This window comes from Typopeltis vanoorti, chromosome 9 (genome assembly GCF_054136105.1).
Source record: "Typopeltis vanoorti isolate ZY-2024b chromosome 9, IOZ_Tvanoo_1.0, whole genome shotgun sequence".
NCBI classification, from domain to species: Eukaryota; Metazoa; Arthropoda; class Arachnida; order Uropygi; family Thelyphonidae; genus Typopeltis; species Typopeltis vanoorti.
The window spans coordinates 53,843,689-53,865,428 of NC_143557.1; the positions used below are offsets into that span (position 1 = coordinate 53,843,689).

General features: G+C 36.8%; 1 protein-coding gene across 1 annotated transcript in view; it reads right to left on the reverse strand.

Annotated features, from left to right (window-relative positions):
* The window catches only part of LOC150103052 (meiotic recombination protein DMC1 homolog), a 320,619-nt gene that overhangs the window by 178,349 nt on the left and 120,530 nt on the right, over positions 1-21,740 (reverse strand). Inside the window, exon 8 of the mRNA XM_090397700.1 lies at positions 1,310-1,382. Coding sequence (XP_090253826.1) covers positions 1,310-1,382 — 73 coding nt within the window. The remainder of the gene's footprint in view (positions 1-1,309; positions 1,383-21,740) is intronic.

Consider the following 21,740-nt stretch of genomic DNA (forward strand, 5'->3'; position numbering starts at 1 on the left):
TGAAGGGTAGATCATGCCTCAGTAACTTGCTCAAGTTTTATAACAAGGTGACGGCTGAACTGGATAAGGGAAATGGGTTTACAGTGATACTGCTGGACCTGGCAAAGGCGTTTGACAGGATACCACATGGAATTCTAATCCGTAAACTACAACATATGGGAATGGATATAGGGTTGGTGAGATGGATAGCTGGGTGGTTGATGGAGAGATATCAAAGAGTAGTTTATTCAGGAGTAGAGTCCAAAAAACGGCCTGTGACTAGTGGTGTGCCACAGGGTTCTGTTCTTGGACCACTGCTGTTTAATCTGTTCATTAACGATATAGGGAAGGGTCTAAGTGGGACAGTTCATTTGTTCGCTGATGATGCAAAGTTGGGTAGGGCGATAGTGAATGCAGAAGATGTCAAAGTCTTGCAAGATGACTTAGATAGATTGGAGTTCTGGACTAAGGAGAATGGATGTCAATTTAATGTGACAAAATGTAAGGTTATGCATTTCGGAGTGAAAAGATTAGCAGCAGTATACCACATTGGTGGAACTGTACTCCAAGAGATTGATGAGGCCAGGGACTTGGGAGTGTTGGTGGATAGGGAGATGAAGTTTAGGGGGCACATTGCGAAAGTAGCTAAATCAGCTGATCAACTCACTTGGTTGTTGAAAAATACCTTGACGAGCAGAGAAAAACAAGTTATTGTACCTCTGTACCGAGCCCTGATAAGACCTCATCTCGACTACTGTGCCCAGATTTGGTCACCTTGGTTCCTTCTTGATGGGGAGGAGGTTGAGAGGATCCAGAGGCGAGTGACTAAGATGATAGCAGGTCTATGGAATGAACCATATGAGAACAGGTTGAAGATTTGTGGGTTGCAGAAACTAGTTGATAGGCGGAAAAGGGGAGATATGATTGAGACATTCAAATTGCTAAAAGGATTCTATACGATTAATTCAGAGGATATTTTTGAGATCAGGACTGGTGGTGGGAGAACTAGGGGACACCCATGGATGCTGGGCAAGAGCGTGGTTAGCAGGGGTGTTAGAGCTGGGTTCTTTACTTTTAGAGTGGTAAATGAGTGGAATAAGCTGCCAGAGTCTGTTGTGGGTGCTATGACAGTGAGCGAGTTCAAGGCAAGGTATGATAGATACTGTGAGAATGTTGAACAGCTGTGTGAACATGATGTTTAGGGCCTCCCTCGATGAGTCTAAGGACTCCTGGAGTAGCCCGTGGTAATAATAATAATAATAATAATAATAATACATGAAATTCTATATTCCAATAAACTGCTTATCAGTCAGTTTGCAGAAAAGGATACAAAGTGTTTTCTGTATCAATAAAGATAGCTTTTCCTCCTGGATATCCATTTGAACCAGGAAGCTGACAAGTCACTGTAAAAATGTTCATACAGTCAAATAATCTATTATATAGTACAATATGCTAGATATTTCAAACAAACTTGTAGCAAACATATTATGTAATTAATAATGGTTAATAATGCAATGAATAACTGAATTTATCAGTTCTTATATATTTCATTCCCATTACAATAATATCATCACTATTAAGGAGAGAACAGATTAGGTCGTGGCATGTGTTTACCTACTTGTATCTTGGTCACAGTCTAAGTAAACTGGAGAACAAACTTTGAACATAAGAGTTCAAAGTGCTAGTTTTTATAATTCAAATACAGGGTTCCATAACCCTCATCCCTTGTGACTTCCAAGTGCATGCAAATCTCAAAATTCGGGAAGTCTTAGTGTGTTCTCCTGCTTAAGGCTATGACTGAGACAGGAGTAAATAAGCACAAGCTACAATCTCTCTGTGATGATATCCTTGTAAGAAGGAAGAAAAATATAGGAAGTCAATAAATTCTATTGTTCTTTATCTAATATGCAAACATGCTATTTTACTGAGCATACATAATTAAACTTTACTATTCAATACAGAAGAATCCAAAATTTTGCAAAATATACAACTAACATACAACTTTAATTAATTCTAATGTTATGATGAGAAGCCTTATATTTATTCAGTTAAGAGAATTCACAGTCAAAGAATAACAATAACATGAACCAGCAAAATAAAATCTTTGACTGGCTAATGAATCCAATTCAGGTCTTATCCAAAAGGCCTGGGAATCAACTGAATATCATCATAAAATGTGAGATGTCCCTAAAAGTGCAGTTTACTGGAGTTGAGATAGTGTTAAATCTGGGAGGCTCAACTTTCCCAGATGTTTCATAAATGCTCTTGATATTGCTCCTATAACAAATGGATCATGTCCCACCTCAACGTCCCAAAGATCTTGATGCCCCCCTCCTCTAGCATAATAGTTAGCCAAGTTCTGAAAAAGTATAATATAAATATACACATGTACATTTCCTAATTGCCTCCCTGTGAGGCGTATGCCCCACGTTGAGAAACACTGCTCTAATGTCATTGAATTTCAACCTCCAAATCCCTATACTTTGTCAGTTTTTCATGCACATTTTCTTCTAACCTACTGTCCCCTGGTATTGCCACAGCAATAAATTACCCATGCTGTTGTTCAGCTACAGTGATATCATGAATATAGAATATCAATGTTCAAGATGTCAGTCTGAATTTTCAAGTCCCATGAACCGTGGAATGCATTGCCTGATGGAGTGGTGAGAGCGAGAACAGTCAATGAATTTAAGGAGTGATATGATAGACTTTGTGTTTCTTAGGGGGGACCTCCCCTCGATGAGTCTTGACAGACTTTATGTTCTTAGGAAGGACCTCCCACGATGAGTCATTTGACTCCATGGAGTCCTGAATAATAATAATAATAATAATAATAATAATAATAATAATAATAATAATAATACAGTGGTACCTCGACTTATGAAACCTAATTTGTTCCTGATCGTGGTTCGTATCTCAAAACCCAATTTTCCATTTATATCTTATGAGAAATCAATTAATTCATTCCCAGATTCAAAAATTAGAAAAAAAAAAAAATCCAAAAAAAAAAAAAAAACTATTCTCAACTAAATGAAGAAAATGCAAAGAAATGGAGAATGAGTGAGATGAAGCATTTTTACACTATAAATATGCATTTTGTATACCATTGCATATTAATTTTTATTTATGAAATCTTTGGTTTTACACGATTAGTATGAAAATCATCTTCATTTAAATTGTTAAAAAAAAAATCAATTTTCTTGTGGCTGCTTTTGTGGATCATGAGTTTTCGATTTGTTGTCATCAGTTGCTTCTTTTTGTATCAGTTGCTTCTTTTTGTCTCTTAGGTGAGGGAGGTTTAAAAAACCTATCCAATGTTGACTCTGTCGTTTCCTTAACACCCTTCTAAAGTGATTAATGACATTGTCATTGAAGATATTGGTGGTTCTAGAAACACACCTTGATTTGGATGCTACTTGTTAACTAATTCTTGCAATTTGCCCCAGTACTGCAAATTTTTTTTTACATCACTTGTTGGAATTGTTCCCTTTTTGTTGCTATCTTCTTCGTCCTCTGAAGGCATTTGCTTTTCCTCCTCATCCCTTTCTTTTTCTTGATCTCTTCTTAACTCCTGTAGCTCTTCAGTGGTCAGGTCAGCATTGTGCTCCTCTGCATCTGCTTCATCAACTTCCAAATGCATGGTCTTGACCAGGGAGACAACTGTATCTACAATGTCAATTTCACTTTCAGGTCCTTCCAATGCAGTTCCTCAGACACAGTTGGGACATAACTTTTTCCAGGCTGATTTTAGAGTAGTTCTCACAGAAACTCTTCCCATGCCTGACTAATAAGATGCAAACAATGAAGAATATTGAAGTGATTCTAACAGAATTCCCTGAGGGTTAATTCTGTGTCAGTGATAACTTCAAAACATCTTTGGAAAAGAGCTTTAGTATAAAGCTTTTTAAAGTTGGAAATAACATATTGATCCATTGGTTGTAGGAGTGGTGTGGTATTAGGAGGCAAGAACTTAATTTTGATGAAATTAAACTCTTCATTCAAATCTCCTTCCAACTGTGGTGGATGTGCTGGAGCACTGTCCATTATAAGAAGAACTTTCTCAGGTAGACCCTTTTCTTGTTGATACTGTTTCACTGTGGGAGCAAAGACCTCTGTAATCCACTCACAGAAGAATTACCTGGTTACCCAGGCTCTGCTGTTACCTCTCCACACAATGCTGAGTTTGTGCCTGTTAACTTTCTGCTTTTTAAAGACTCTAGGATTTTCAGAGTGGTAAATCAACAGAGGTTTTATCTTCAGGTCACCACTGGCATTGGCACAAAAAAGCAAAGTTAGTCTGTCTTTGATTGGCTTGTGTCCTGGCAATGCCATTTCTTCCTTAGTGATGAACGTTTGCTTAGGCATTTTCTTCTAGAAAAGCCCAGCTTCATCGCAGTTGAAAACTTGTTCTGGTCTGTAACCTTTAGACTCCATCAGTTTCCGAAATTCCTTCACGAACCTTTCAGCAGCTTCTTCGTCAGCACTAGCACCTTCTCCATGTCTAACAATACTATGGATACCGGTTATATCCTTGAATTTCTCAAACCATCCTTTGCTAGCTTTAAACTCTTCGCCGAAGTTCTGTGAAAGATCTTTGCAAATAGTTTGAACTTGTAAACAGATCATGTTTTGAGATACACTATCTCCTTTCAGTTGCATGTCATTAATCCAGACGAGTAGTAAAGTTTCCATTTCTTCCATAACTTTATTTCTTCGAGATGACACGATAGATACTCCTCTGGCCACATCCAGTTCCTCATAAGAATCTGCTTTCTTGACAATTGTAGCTATGATGGATTTGGACAAGTCATACTGCTTGTACAGATCACTTTGCCTGACTCCTTTCTCATATTTTCCCACAATCTCTTTCTTAATTTCTATTGTGATTTTCTTCTTCTCTTCTCTTCTTTGTTAGTTTTCTTTGGCCCCATGTTGAAAATAATACGCCGATCAGTGAAATGATGCTTATCTGGTAGATTATTCAGAAAATAAACGTGAAGCTAGAATAAAACAAGTCACTTATAAAAAGAAATACACATACAGTACACATAACAAATACAAACCTAAAAAATTCTTTACGAAGTGTATTGTTTGTTTACACAAATACTGAATAGATACACAAAAGAGCAAATATGTGCAGCATTCGTCATATTTCAGATAAATATGACAGAGTAACAACAATCATTACACAAGAGATGGTTCAGTGCGAGCTCAGCTAAACATGCATACATATTATGCTGGTGCTGTACTCTGCATTAAGCCTGTTTCTAGTACTAGGGGAAAAAGTTAAAAAAAGTATAATGTAAAACAGGCTTTAATTCATTTGAAAAGAAAAGCATCACGGTTCATATCTTGAGTCTAGGTTCGTATCTAGAGGTCAAAAATGGGATATGAAAAGAGTTCGTATCTTGAAAAGTTCATAAGTCGAGGTACCACTGTATCTTGGTATTTTCATTTTCAATAACTTTTTTAACTGCGTGTTCCCAAGGGGGTTTTACAAATTGGGAAACCATATTTCCTACACAAGCTCCAGTGTACAGTTTTGCTACCCAATCATGCCTTCGTTTATGGTATGTATGAGCAATCTTGCTGCAAGAACTGATATGGTCCACTGTCTCTTCTTTATCTATGCACAGTCGGCATTTAGGTAGTTAGGTAATATCAGACCTTCTGTCTCTTTCTCCGATTTTGCCCTGCTGAAGCCATTGCCAAGTTCAGTGACTGTCACCTTTCCCTTCAATATCCAGATATTGACTATGGAGTGCTTTATTTTTCCAACCTCGTAAGAAGATTGGAAAAAATTTTTGCCATTTTCTCCTTGTACAACTTGTTTGAATCTACTACATTCACTACTTTTTCTTTGTAAGCTCAATTAGCATTTTTCTGTGATTTTCTTGATGTAATCATTCAATGCTTGCTGTTTTAATTCATCTACTGTTTGCACAACTTGTAAAAGACCACATCCTCTTTTATTCTGCAATATTGAGAAGGACATTGACCATGACAGATGAGCGGGTAGTGACACCATTATATAAAGCTTTGATCAGACCATGTCTGAATTTTTATGCTGAGATCTTGTCAATGGGATTTGAAGAGGATGAAGTAACCTTGGAGATTGTACAAATACATAACAGAAATGATATCAGGACTAAATAATGTTGGTTATAAAAATAGGCAGAGGACATGCAGACTGTAGAGTTTGGTAGACAGAAGACAAAGGGGAGGAATAAGATTGAGACATTTACGATATTGAAGGGTTATTATCAAATTAACACTGGGAGAAATTTTTCATGTGGTAGAACAAGGAGAAGGAACAAGGTTCTGAAAAATTTCCTCTGAATTAATCTTGTAAAAACACTTCAATAATTTGTGTCTCAATCATATCAACCAGTTTCTGTAACCCACGAATCTTCAACCTGTTCTCATAAGGTTCATTCCACAGACCAGCTACCATCTTGGTCACTTGCCTCTGGATTCTCTCCATCTCCTCCTCATCACCCAGATCTGTGTGCAGTAGTCAAGATGGAATCTTATCAAGGCTTGATAAAGAGAAACAAAAACCTGATTGTCTCTGCTCATCAAAGTATTCTTCAGTAACCAAGTGATCTGATGAGCTGCTTTAGCCACTTTTGCTATGTGCCCCTAAACTTTACCTCCCTATCCACTAACACTCCCAAGTCTCTGGCTTTGTCAATTTCCTGGAGTACAGTACCACTAATGTGGTATACAGCTGGTAATCTTTTCACCCCAAAATGCATAACCTTACATTTTGCCACACATTAAACTAATATCCATTCTCCTTTGCCCAGTCTGCCAATCTATCCAAATCATCCTGCAAAATTTTGACATCATCTGTATTAACTATTGCTTTACCCAACTTTGCGTCATTAGCAAATAACTGAACAATTCCTCTCAGATCCTTTCCAATATTGTTAATGTATAAAATGAATAGTAGTAGTCCTAGAACAGAAACCCGCAGCATACCACTAGTCACAGGCCTTCTTTTGGATTCTACTCCTGAATAAACTACTCTCTGATATCTCTCCATCAACCACTGTCCTATCCATCTCACCCTATATCCATCCCCATTTGCTGTAGTTTTAGTGATTAGAAGGTTACTGATAATATGCAAGTTATTCCATGACTTGATTCTGCCCAGACAGATTTTGATTAAAATTTGATATTTGGAATCCATACAAATAGTTGTGAAGCCATCTCACTTTTACTTTCAACAGGTTAATTAATTATGGCTGAATGAGAAAAATCATGTTGAAATTATTATTATTATTTCACTAATGTTTATAAACACAAAACCTATCATGACTCTCCTTAAACTCATTCACTGTCAGGGCACTTACAACTAATTATGGCAATCCATTCCAATTGTTCACCACTCTCCATGCAAAAGTCTAGTCTACACATTCTTACACAACCTCCATGGATGACTCCTAGTTCTCTATTTGTCATGTATTGAAAAATTTCCTTTGCATTAATTTTATAAAACCACTTTAATATAAGTTTCTATCATGTCTCCTCTTTTCCACCTATCAATCAGACTTCGCAACCCATGCACACATTCAATCTATTCTCATAAGGAGAATTCCACAGATCTGTCACCAGCCTTGATCACTTGTCTCTGAATCCTCTCTACCACCTCCTGATCCCCAAAAAACCCAGGTGACCAAATTTGTGCACAGCAGTCAAGATGCAGCCAAATCATGGTCTTATAAACAGTACTCACTTTCTTTGATCATCATTCTCTTTATATTCCCTCCACAATGTTTTCTTTTTCTTTTCTTTTTTTGCAATTCTAGCAAGAATTGCATACATCTGCTTATATCTCTACTCATTCACTTAACCCACACTTGGTTTATCCTCCTGACTGTGGGTATGCAGACTGATACTGTTTCCCTGACCATTTCTCATGCACTACTGACATCCTTTCCTTGTAACTTCTCAAGCCATGGCATTGCTCCACGATGTCTCCTGTTATAACTACCACCTTTATAGTTCAACAGAAACTCTTTCTTGACAAAGAATTCCACATGTTTAGCAACTTCCCAGAACAAGACTGCATGGTCACTCTCCCCAAATGGAGGCAGAGTGTCTACTTTGGTGACAGACATATCTTTTGATGCTATTACCATATCCAGCACTCTCAAACCCTTGGTCCCCACTATAACATGTTGTTTCAGATAATCATCCCTTAGTAACTGTATAAATTTCATCTTGCCATTCCCCCTTTCTTACTTCCAATCTATGTTCCCACAGTTGAAGTGTCCCATAATAATTATAATTATTATTATTGTGCTCTCTGCACAATAATAATGCACTCATTATTATTTATGCACTCAACATTAATGCACTCAACATTAATGCACTCAATAATACTGCACTCATTATGCTAATATGCCAATACGTGGTATCTACATCTTCCTGTGGACCTCCCTGGTCTATAGCAGCAACCATGGAAACAGGGTTGCTGCTATCCATGGTAGGAATGGTTGAAAGCCACCATTCCTACCATGGAAACCGATGTTGTCAGCCTGAATGTTTTTGAGCATATTCGTATTCCACTCGATGCCTGGAACTCTGCATTCAACGTGTCAGCTGACAATGACAGTTTTTACATATTATCTTCAGTAGTACGCTACAGTCATGTTCAGTGAGTGTGGCAGGGTGTCCACTGCCAGTAGCACTTACAGTCGACTCCTGCCTGCACTTTCATCTCAGTATGGTATCACTGATTGTTAACCTGGGATAGCCCAGTTTATCGACAATTTGCCAAACAGATAGGCTTGCAAACATGGCATCTATCACGATGTTTCTTTCAAGCTCCATCAGTTCTCTTCTCGCAGTTATTTCACCGAGATGCAGCTGCGGTGACTTGGGAGCATCATATTCCTACCATTTATACCAGCTATAAACACATGACTCATTACAAGGCATGATGTACCTTACCCATGGGGGGTGTTTGTTGACTTCTTTCCAAACAGTGTATTTATGTGTTCACAAATTTCTTTTCACTGATTTTGGATCATTTTCCATACTTGTTTCTGTGCTCCATAAAAGTCATATTCCAGTTGTTGAGAATAACCTTTTAAATATTTTTCCCTTATGAGTTATTTTGCTATTCAGTTTATTTCTCATTCTTTTATATGCTTCATATTTGGCTATATTAGTTTTATCTTGTAAATGTTAATTACATGCAGTTTTTTTGGTTGCTGATAGTGCTTTTATTTCTTAATTTACCGTGTATACCAGTGAGTACATCTTGTTTTGTATTTTACGATTTGTTTCTGTCTCAGTGCTTCATATACTGCTTGATTAATGTTCAATTTGAATTTTTCCGAATGAGATTCTATATCTTTATTACTGATAAAATTTTTTGAAGCTCTTTTGCTCCATTTTGGTAAGATATTCTTTATACTGTCTTCTTGTAATAATTCAATGGTAAATTTATTTCCTTCTGTTTCTTTATTTTGCTTTTTCAATTTATTTATATTCTGTTGGAATCTAAATTTTCCAATCAATAGTCCATTTTGCAAAGACTTTTGATAGATTACCATATGATAAGCTGATAGTCAAACTAGAGCAGATGGGACTGAATGTTCAACTAGTGCATTGGGCTGGAGACTGCTGTCTGATAGGTATCAACAAGTTGTGCATGGGGGAGCAATATCCCAAAAGAGAAAGTCAGTAGTGGTGTGTGCCTTGGGAGTCTGTTTTAGGGCCATTGTTGTTTAACCTCTGTATGTTAATGATATTGGTAAAGATTTGAATAGGGATTTACAGTTGTCTGCAAATGATTCAGAGTTGGGATGAACTATGAAGAGTAGAGGAGATGTTATGGCCTAACAAGAAGACTATAGACTCAGTGAATGGGCATGGAACTGGGGATGTTAGTTCAATGTTGTGAAATGTAAAAAAAAAGGATTTAAAAGTTAAAAAACAAAGATGGGATGTAGAATTTACTCTTGATGGAGATATATTGTTGGAGGTGAAGGAAATAAGAGATCTTGGGGGTGATGGTGGATAAGGATCTAAAATTTAGAGAATATGTCGCCAAAATTGTGAGGACGGCACTATGAGTTCTGGCAATGATGTGAAGTACACTGACTTTAAAAGTAAGGAGATTTTGTTTCCATTGTATAAGGCTCTATGGACTACTGTGCAAGATTTGGTCACCAATTTTTCAAAAGGATGAAGAGAAGAGATGTTAGCAAGGGTCCAGAAGTGACTGACCAAAATAGTTTCTGTTCTCTGGATTGTTGAATATGAAGAAAGGTTGAGACAATGCAATTTGCAGTCTAGTGGATAAGAGTGATATCATAGAGATGTACAAGTTGGTAAGGGTTGTTATAGGATTAACACCGAAGAGGTTTTTCATAAAATGGTAGGAGACTGGGTGAGAACAAGAGGTATCCCTAGAAGCTGCATAAGGAGGGTGTAAGCAAGAGAGTGAGAAGCAAGTTATTTGCATGAGAGTAGTGAATGAATGGAATGCATTGCCTGAGAGTGTGGTGTCTGCAGAGAATTTGAATGTGTTTAAGGCATGATACGATGAGTCGTGCGTATGACAAAAGGGACCTCCTAAATGAGTCTGACTCCAATGGGTCTAAGGATAATAATAATAATAATAATAATATTATTATTATTATTATAATATACAAGTAGTCAAAAGTGTCACACCTTATTAATAAAATACTCTGGATTAGAGAAAGATTTCAAAAAATATCAAACTACTGACAAGGAAATGATGAACAGAAACTGCTGAAATTGTCCTACTTACAATTACTGTATTGCCAAAAGAAAAAGGGGTGAAAAATAATAGTGGTGGTGAGGACATTTGGTAAGTGAGTAAACTTGCACTTCTGGGTCTGGCTCCCACTGAGGAGACATCAATAAAGGTAGAAACTATCTGGGTAGCACAAACCCTTCCCATAATGCATACCATTATACAATGTTTAAGGATATGCAGATTACATTATGGGATACTAAGCTAACTGATGTGAAGTCATTAGCCTCTATATACAAATAGCCCAGTTGTGATGTGATTTCATGTGCAAACTTTGTTTGCTTATACTTAGATAATGGATGAAACTAAGAATATAATTTCTTGGTATCTTTAATTTATAGTATGATATAACTAAGTGAAAAAAACTTTCAACAACTGTTTAAAATCAAAAGTATCAAAACTATGCAGACAAATAAATGGCAAATAGAAACTGTTAAGATTGTCCTACTGCCATAAAACATGAGGTGAAAATTAGTAGTGGTGAGGACATTTGGTGAGGAAACTTGCACTAAGCTATGTTTATGATACACACCATACGGAAAGGTGCCTATAGGCACCTTTCTGTATGTTAGTTTAATATAAACTAACATATGTTAGTTTAATATAGTTAGTTTATATGTTAATTAATAAAATATGTTAGTTAAATATAGTTAGTTTAATATAAACCAAAATGAACACTTGATGTTTTGACCTTCATATCAAGGTCATCATCTGGAGCATACTTGAATAGATTATTTGTAAGGAAGAGGTGAAAGTGTTAAAGATGTGAAAACATCTTTAACACTTTCACCTCTTTTGACAGGCAGATCTACTATTTGTGTTAAGTTTGCTTGCAGCAAATATTTTTATCTTTTCCAGTTTGAGTATATTGAACTGGATATCACATTATCAAAAATTATGGAGACAACTACCATGTTAGAACAAAACTTTGGTTTAATATAAATCAAAATGAACACTCGACATTTTGACCTTCATATCAAGGTCATCATCTGGCGCATATACATATATACAAAGAAACAAGCTGCACTACAATCTACATGGTTTGCTAAAGTTACTGACCAACTGTTACAACAATTATTGGCCTGGCCTCTGGTGAGGGGAAAAAAAAACTTTACTAGATCAAAGCTAGAGTGCTATTATTATTATCTATTATGTTACAAAATTGTAAAGACAGCAAAGCAAAAGGCTTGGGAATCCTTTGGAGAAAGATTAGACTCATCCTATGCAAATGCAAACAAAGTATTCTGGCAGACCATCCGCCACCTTCGAGGGAGGAAATCGTGCACAGCAAGGGCAATTAAGGCCTCTGATGGTGCACTTTTAACAACCGAGAAAGATATCCTCCACAGATGAAAGGAATACTTTGAGAGCCTTCTTAACCCGGGTGGCCCAGCAATTGTGGACATCCAAGAGGTGCAGATCAGGGCAATGACTAGTCTCATAGCAGAAGAGGTCCATTTAGCAATAAAATTGCTAAAATCGGGCAAGGCTGCTGGCGATGATGAAATTCAGCCCGAAATGCTAAAAGCCTTTAATCGAGACGGTGTTTTTTGGCTGACTCGAGTGTGTCAAGCTGCTTGGATATCTGGGCGTGCACCAAAGCAATGGCAGACAGGCATAATAATACCAGTCTTCAAGAAGAGAGACCAGAAGGATTGCAGTAACTATCATGGCATCTCTCTGCTCAGCCTGCCTGGGAAAGTGTATGCTAAGTGCTTGGAAAGACGGTGCAGGAGCATGGTTGAGTCAAAGTTCCAGGAAGAACAATGTGGCTTTTGTCCTGGTAGAAGCACAACTGACCAAATCTTCACTTTAAGGCAAGTCTTTGAGAAATCTTGGGAATATGCCAAGAATGTCTACACATGTTTTGTGGACTTGGAGAAGGCATATGACCAGGTTCCTCGGTATAAGCTTTGGCATGTAGTACAGGAGTATGGAGTGGATGACCAACTATTAGCTGCCATCAAGTCCCTGTACGAATGTCCAGAGTTTTGTGTCAGGGTAAACAGCACAAAGTCTGAACCTTTCACAGTCTCCGTTAGCCTCTGCCAAGGGTGTGTTCTGTCACCCCTCCTTTTCATAATATTTATGGACTGGATTGATAGGCACAGCCGAGGCAGTGAGTGTGTCAGAATTGGAAGATGTAGCATTGGACATCTGCTTTTTGCAGATGACCTAGTTCTGCTTAGCTTTTCCACAGATGACCTCCAGCAGACCCTGGATAGGTTTGTAGCTGTTTGTGCAGATGCCAGAATGAAGATCAGTGTGGCCAAAGCTGAAACATTTGTGGTCTCAAGACAACCATCCCAGTGCACTCTACATGTAAGTGGAGTCCCAATGAAGCAGGTGGAGAAGTTTAAATACCTTGGGTCCATATTCACGAATGATGGAAAATGGGACGTAGAGCTAGATACTCGAATTAGCTTAGCAAGCTCAATATTGAGGGAGCTTAGCCGTTCGGTAGTATTGAAGCGGGAGTAAGCCAGAAGGCAAAGCTGGCTGTCTTCAATACAGTCTATTTCCCCATCCTCACCTATGGTCATGAGAGTTGGGTAATGACTGAAAGAATGCGGATACGAATCCAAGCGGCTTAAATGAGGTTCCTTCGAGGGGTTGCGGGGATGACAAGACTCGACAGATTCAGAAGCTCTGCAATTTGGGAAATCCTCAATACTCGACTGCTGCTTCTCCGTGTTGAGAGATCACAGTTATGTTGATACGGGCACCTGGTCAGAATGCCACAAAGAGAGGCTCCCTCAGCAGGCCCTCTCTGCCAAGCCAGAGGGTGGGAGGCCATGTGGAAGGCCAAGGACTCGCTGGATAAATTATATCCAAAACCTTGAGTAGACACGTTTGGGAATCCCACCAGAACACCTGAGCTTGGTGGCAGAGGATCGTGACCATTGGAAGTTCCTCTTGCAGCCCCCACAACCCAATTAGGAAAGGTGGGTCTTGAAGATGTATGTATGTATGTATGTATGTGTGTTACAAAATTAAATTGGGCTGGAGAGCAACATGTTTATATATATATATATATATATATATATATATATATATATATATATATATATATATATATATATATATATATATATATATATATATATATATATATATATATATATATATATTGGTATGAAATAGTTTCCAATAAAAGCTGAAAATTGCTTAAAGTCCTAAAGTATGCTGGAAACTAAGTAGGCTGAATATGTGCCATCCAAATTCTTGGAATTTTTATGCCACCATTATTGTTGAGATCAGGGTGGTTAATCGGAATTTAACAGGCTTCTTTAAATTTTTTTTATACTAGGTTTTTGTATGATATAAAGAGGAGATACTTTTCCAATCAATTTGGTGTAGGATGTTGAGAGCGTGATCTGAGATGCCTGCCTCACGAAAATTGTTAAATTTAATGTGTCTTTTGTGTTCTTTTTTACGTATATGGATTGTATGTCCAGTTTCACCAATATAAGGTAAGTTACAGGGGCAGTAGATGCAATAAACTCCAGGATGTACCAATGGGAGGAGAGGATCCTTAGAGGAGTTGACTATGTTTTTTAATTTTATAGATGGTTTAAAAGTAGCACTAAGATTATAATAGTGTAGGATTCTATTGATTTTTTCTGATAACCCTTTAATGTATGGGATGGTTATGGTTTTACTGTAATCTATATTCATTTTTGATGAAGTTTTATGAAGAACTTTATTAATAGTATTTTTATTATAGCCATTATTTATAAATGTGTTGCTAATAATCTTTAATTCTTGTTTAAGAACTTGTTGATTACAGCAAATTGTTATAGCTCTGTTTTTAAGGGTGTTAATGACTCCAAATTTTTGCGACAGGTGGTGATATGAGTTAGCATGTATATATCGGCCAGTATGTGTCACTTTGTGGTAAATCATGCAGAATAGACTGCCTGAGGGAAGATGTGTGTCCAGTGTATCCAGGAACGGGAGCGAGTTCTGATTTTCAATTTCAATAGTAAATTGTATGTGGTCATGTGGCTAAGGAATGTGTTTAAAGTTTGTCAACCATGTGGCCAGATAACAAAAACATCATCAATGTATCTAAGCCACACTGTAGGTTTGTAAGTTTTAGGGTAAAGGAATCAAGAGCACTTTGCTCAAAAGCTTCCATATAAAAGCTAGCAATTGGGGGGGGGATAGTGGTGAGCCCATGGCCGTACCTTCTTTTTGTAGGTAAAATTTATTTTGCCACACAAAGTAACTGGAACATAGTATGTGGACAAAGAACGCAGTAATGTCGGGTGGAAATTTATTCTGTAAAAGAAGAATCGTGTTACTGATTGGGACATTTGTGAAAAGGGCAGAAATGTCAAAACTGACTAATAAATCATCTTTGCCGAGCATTATGTTTTTAATTTGGCTTATAAAGTGTTGTGTGTTCTTTATATAGGAGGGGAAATGACTTACCAACTCCTTGAGTGTTGACGTTAATTTCTTGGCTAGGTGATAATTAGGACTGTCTATTCCTTCAACTATCGGCCAAAGCGGAACGTAAACTAAAGTTTTACTCTAACGCGGTAGTTGTCTCCATAATTTTTCATAATGTATTCTGATCACTGTGTAAGCATGAAAGAAAGAACTGGATATCATATTTCTGTTAGTGTAAAAGTGTCTGCTAAAATAAATGCATAAAATATTTCATTTCAGATCAAAGATCTATGAAAGTATCCAGCTTTTAATTTTAACAGAAAGCATAAAGTTTTAAAAAAATGCTATTAGCTCTGCATTTTCCCAGTCCAGGATGTAAGTAACTAGAAATATAAAGTAATCACATTGAAGAAAACAGAAGGCATGACCTCCAATTAGTCAATGTGATCATCTATTAGTTCATTTTTTAAGGCTCCACTATCATATTGCACTGTATTATACTACAATATTGTACTAGTTCTTAGAAATAGGCAGAAACCTGTGGGTTTGATATCAATAAACTTAATATCATTCTAAATTCTTTAGTTCATACATGGCTTATATGATTTATGTTTAATATTAATTTGATATCAACAAACATAAACACAAACAGCAAACAAAACAAGAGGAACAGAGAAACGGGTAGAGCCCAGGTGGACAGAGGGAAATGGCATAGGGAGAGTGGATGTTGAAAGTAGCCGTGAATGTGTGTTATGGAGATGAAATATATTGCGATTTGGATGGGGAAGTTGAGATTGAGCGGATACATGTCATAAGTGGTGATCAAGGTGATTGGGCAAGGGCAGGTGTGGTGGGGAAATAACAACCAACCAGTGGCTTGGATAGGACTGGTTATAGACCTAAAAATGAACTGCTGTGTTTGTTTACAAAGGCCAGAAGTACAAGAAATAAGAGGATGAAATAATTTCAGTGATTGAGTTTATTTGCTGCCAAAATCATTGAAATAAGTGAAATATGGTTTGAAAGAAGATGATATCATAACAAGAAGAGAAATGGAAGGATACAGTATTTGTTGTGAAGAAAGAAGAGGCAAAAAGGAAGGGGGAGTACTGCTCATGAGAACAGGAATTAAGTCCACATGAGGAAGAAATGAAAGAGCGAAATAGTGACACTAGTTATGAGCAAGTGTGGTGGAACGTGGAAGGTGACAAAAAGACATAATTAGCTAGATGTTGCTATAAACTAGGGAATGTGGAGGGTAGTGATGAAGAAATGTATAAACAACTTGGATTAGTGAACAAAGGAAGGGTAATTATTATTGCCAATTTTAATTATGGCAGTATAAATTGGAATGAAAAAATAGCATTTGGGAATAAGAAAAATGAATTTCTTGAGAAATAACTATAAAGAAAGGCACATGAAGATCAAGAGTTTTAGATCTGATCATTTCATGTAACTGTGAGTGGAGTTTTACACTTTCCTCCAGTTGGTGAGAGTGATCATGAAGTGATAACCTGGGGTGTGCCTAGCCATATGCAGACTTTTGTGAGGAAAGGATATATGTGGAATATTAAGGTTGATGACAAGCTAACCACTTTCCTTAATACTCAACTCATTATGAGGAATTGAGTGGTAAGGAAATAAATGCTGCATGGGAAAGAAATTACAAAGAAATACATAACAGCATCAATGTGTGAATGTATTCCAAATGCAAAAAGGCTGAATAAGGTAGGTGTAAAATGGATGAATGAGGGGCTTAAGCTTTTTACAGATTTCGTGCTTAAGCACGAAATCTGTAAAAAGAAGGAAGTACAAGATGAATAATGGTAATAAACAGTTTCATGAAGATTATAAAGAACAAGCCAGGCGAGTGATTTAGTTAGTGAGGAAAAACCAAAGTGCAGTATGAGCAGAAATTGGCAAATCAGGCAAAGAAAAACCAGAGTTTTTAAGTATGTGGCAATCAGAAGAAAGAATGATCATGTTAAGATGAAGTTAATGGATGAAAATGGTAGAATTGTAACTGCTGCAGAAGACATTGCTGAGGTATTCAGTGATCAATTTATAAGGGTGTTTCATCCTGATCAAGGTGGAATCATAAGGAACTTAAGTGTCAAAGTACCTAGAAGAGGATAGCTCAACTGTGAATAAACAGGAAGTATTTGAGAAAATAAATAATCTTGATGTCAATAAGCCAATAGGATTTGATGACATATCACCATGAGTATTAAGGGAATGTTCCAGGGAATTGGCAGCATTGGCATGCCTGTTTAATAAGAGTCTTACAAAAGCACAGGTTCTAAAGGAGTGAAACAAAGGTAAAATTGTTCCACTGCATAGGGTGGTGATAAGGCTGTGGCTTCAAATTATAGACCAATCTGTATATCTGGAGTTGTGGTGAAGGTACTAGAGAGATTGGTGAGAAGTAGGATATGGAATTGGGTTGAAAACAGCAGTATTCTTTGTGATTATCAGCATGAGTTTGTTATGGGGAGATCATGTTTCACTAACTTACTTATGTACTATAACAAGGTGACAAATACCATGGACAGAGGAAATGAATACACAGTGGTGTGCTTGGATTTTACAAAAGCTTTTGATAGTCTCCCACACAACATGATATTATATAAATTGAAACAGATTCCCATCTGTTTCAATTTATATAACAAATTGGATAACAAACTTCTAAGTTGGATTAGTGACTGGCTGACCAGAGGAGTCAGTTTTGGGGCTATTCTTATTCAATTTGTATATTAATGATATTGGGATGGGTTTAACTAGTGATATGCAGCTGTTTGCAGATGATGCAAAAATGGTGAGAACAATGCAGAGTCAAGCAGATGTTATGGACTTGCAGGAGGACTTCAAGGACTGCATGAATGGGCAGGTAGGTGGAATTGTCAGTTCAATGTTCAAAGTGTAAGGTTTTGAAATTTGGTAAGCAACGATGCGATGCAAAGTATACACTTGGCAGAAAAATTTTAAAGGAGGTAGAGGAAATGAGAAATCTGGGAGTGGTGTTGAACAAGGACCTGAAATTCAGGGATCACATTGCACAAGTTGTTCAAGACAACACATCGGATAATGGCAATGATGTGGAGGACCTGATATGCAGAAATAAAGAGGTTATGATGACACTGTATAAGGCCTCGATCACGCCTCATGTGGATCACTGTGCACAGATCTGGTTGTCTGGTTTTTATGGAAGGGGTTCCATAAAAACCAGGTTATCAGTGGTCTTTGGAATTTGGAGTACGATGACAGATTGAAAGAATGTAAACTGCAAAGCCTCATGAATAGGAGGAAGGGGAGGGGGGAGAGGATCTGATTGAGATATATAACCTCCTAGTCAGAGATTGTTATCAGGTTGATATGGAAGAGATTTTTCGTAAAATGGGAGAGGTAGGTAGCACAAAAGACCATCGCTGGAAACTGTATAAAGAGGGTGTGAGCAGAAGAATGAGAAATTTCTTTGCATAGAGAGTGGAATGCATTGCCTGAGTGTGTTGTGAAAGTAGACACATTGAATCATTTTAAGGAATGGTTGGATGAGTATTGTGTGCAATAGTGTGTACCTCCCACAATGTGTCTCTGATTCCATGGAGGTTGCATGCAGAGCCGGAACAAGATAATTTCGTGCCCCAGGCAGACTCCATATGTGATGCCCCCCCCCCTAAGTTTTTTTTTATACTTAAGTCCTTTCTAATTGTAAGTATAACTTTTTTTTTTCAAATTATTAATAATTTCATAATTTCATTATTTCTACTTATCATTTTTATTCACTCTGATATACTACATAAAAAAGAAACAAATAAAAATGAATGCAAACAAAAATTACTCATTTTACACTCTAATTTTAATTTAATCAATTAGATATATTTTTTTCTTGATTTTAAATCTGCAAAAGGTTTTAATCTTTCACAAATGTCTATTTTCTGAGCAACAGCATTTTCACTAGATAATAAGGCTAAAGAATTTAATCTCCCACTCCCCATTGTCAATCGCAAATATGTTTTGATAGGTTTTAATTTGTTAAAACTTCTTTCAGCTGTTGCTACCGTTATAGGAAATGTCAGCAAAATTCTCAATGCGATCCACGTATTTGGAATTATATTCTGCAAATTGGTTGCTTTTAAAACTGTAAAGTTTCTAATGGCAACTGATGTTTTCCAGAAGTAAACTGTTTAGAGATTTAATTTCTTCAGAGAGTTCGTTCCCATCAATGTCACTACTATTTTAGATAAAGAACTATTGGCCTTTTTAAAAAAAAAAAAAAGAAGATAATTATTTTAGTTCAGATAACTGTAGTTTTTGCACACCGGGCAGATGCCCAGTCAGCCCACCCCTTAATCTGGCACTGGTAGAATGTGAATAATAATAATAAGACTGCAAGTTAAAGATTAAATGTTACCAGTAACAGCGCGATGAAGATATCAATTGGCAAATGGACTGAAATCTTTCATGGACAAAATTTTCATAACTGGAATCAAAAAACAGAATACATTTCATTTCCAGTGCCTGTGGAGACCTGTGGAAATGGCATTTGCTTTTGAAGAGCCAAGCCAAACAAAGACATACTGTTATAGGTTCACTGACTACAGGAACTTTTTTCTAAGCCTTTCTTCAGTAAGTTCTAAAGTTAGTCAAATCTTTGGCACACACAAATAGGGATTTTTCTCAGACAAACTTGAGTTTAGGATAGTAGTAGTATGCCATGCTCTCTTTCTCTAAAAGTACTGATTCAGTAATTGCCTGTTATTATCAGTGCTGCCTTGAATGATGGAGATCATCTATTTGTCTTCAATAAAGTAGTTGATGTTAGAGAAGCTCGGCCCACTTCAAGGAATAAAAAACATTAAATTATTTATTTTTATTATTGTCATCATTAGATTTCTCTCTCTCTCTCTCTCGATGGCATCAAAAGAGTTACTGCAGAAGGTCCACAATCTCATGCAAAAAAGATCATCGAACCATGCCTTAAACACAATCATAATTTCTGTACTCACCACGATATCAGGTACTACATTCCACTGCCCACTCATAATGTGCCCAGATTTGATCACCTGGAATTCTTGCATACGAGGAAGAAGTGTAGATACACTGTTATCTATTCCACAGCCCGGAAATTGGCTAATGTTCGAGCCATTCACAACAAGGGTGACAAATCACTATCATCAAACTATTGCCCTATTTCACTCACCTTAGTCCTATCTAAAGGTAATGGAGAGAACCATTTATATCCAACTTTTACACTAATGGCTAGTATTTAGGCTTATGTGCTGGTTTAAGCTAATTAGGTTTAATGGAAAGAATACAACACAGAGGAACAATGTAATATGATGGCATTCTTAGTTCAACACCCTTGTCTGTTCCATCCAGACTTCTCTGTCAGCTGAACTTCAAATCAGAGTATTAAAATGCTAAGAAAATTAACAAATTGCTTTTCCTCCCTTCTCCTCACATCCTTCTCATCAAACAGGCCATTGCTATCGCCTATATATCTAGGCAAATCAGAAAAAACAGCCAGGACTCTAAACAAATTTTAATCTTTGTATTGATTACAAACCTCATCTGATGCTGGATAATACCCTTACATGCTTTCCTAAGGATCTGCTCCCTTCCCTCACTGTTCCAGGTGTTTACAAGGTTCCTTTCAATTAAAGATACCAAGAAATTATATTCTTGGTTTAATCCTTTATCCAAGTGTAAGCAAACAAGTTTGCACCTGAACTATTTTCAGGACTGAGGTAACTCGTATAAAGAAGCTAACGACTTCACATCACTAGCCTTAGTATCCCATAATGCACTCCCACTAATGAGACCTCAATAAAGATCGAAACTTGTATGGGTAGTGACCCTTCTCATAATGCATAGCACTATACACATCTTCAAGAAGATGTGCTTTGCATTATGGGATAGTAAGGCAAGTGTTATAAAGTTATTAGTTTTTTTTTTTTTTTTTGTACGAGTTGTCCCAGTCCTGAAAATAGTTCAGGTGCAAACTTGTTTGCTTATACTTGGATAAAGGATTAAACCAAGAATATAATTTATTTTTATCTTTAATTTATAGTATAACCAAGTGGAGAAACTTACAACAGAAGTTATAAGTATTGTATGGAAAACTAAATCAGAATATAAAAAGCAATTGGTTGTATAGTCTAAAGGTGACCTGAAAGAATTTTATCACTGTGCTGCAAGTAAAAGAAAAAAGGAATGTGGAAAAATAATTTTAATTAATGCAGAAAGTACTAATGACTTCACATCACTTGCCTTAGTATCCCATAATGCAAACCACATCTCCTTGCATACATGTATAATGTTATGCATTATGGGAAGGGTCACTACCCAGACTGGTTTCTTCTTTATACAAATTGAGTCAGTCCTGAAAATAGTTCAGGTGCAAACTTGTTTGCTTACACCTGGATAAAGAATTAAACCAATAATATAATTTCTTGGTATCTTTAATTTATAGTATAACCAAGTGGAAAATTTCAACAACTACAAGGTTTCTTATTCTTGCAAATTATCTTATTATGGTCAAACTGAGAGATCTGCCAACATTTTC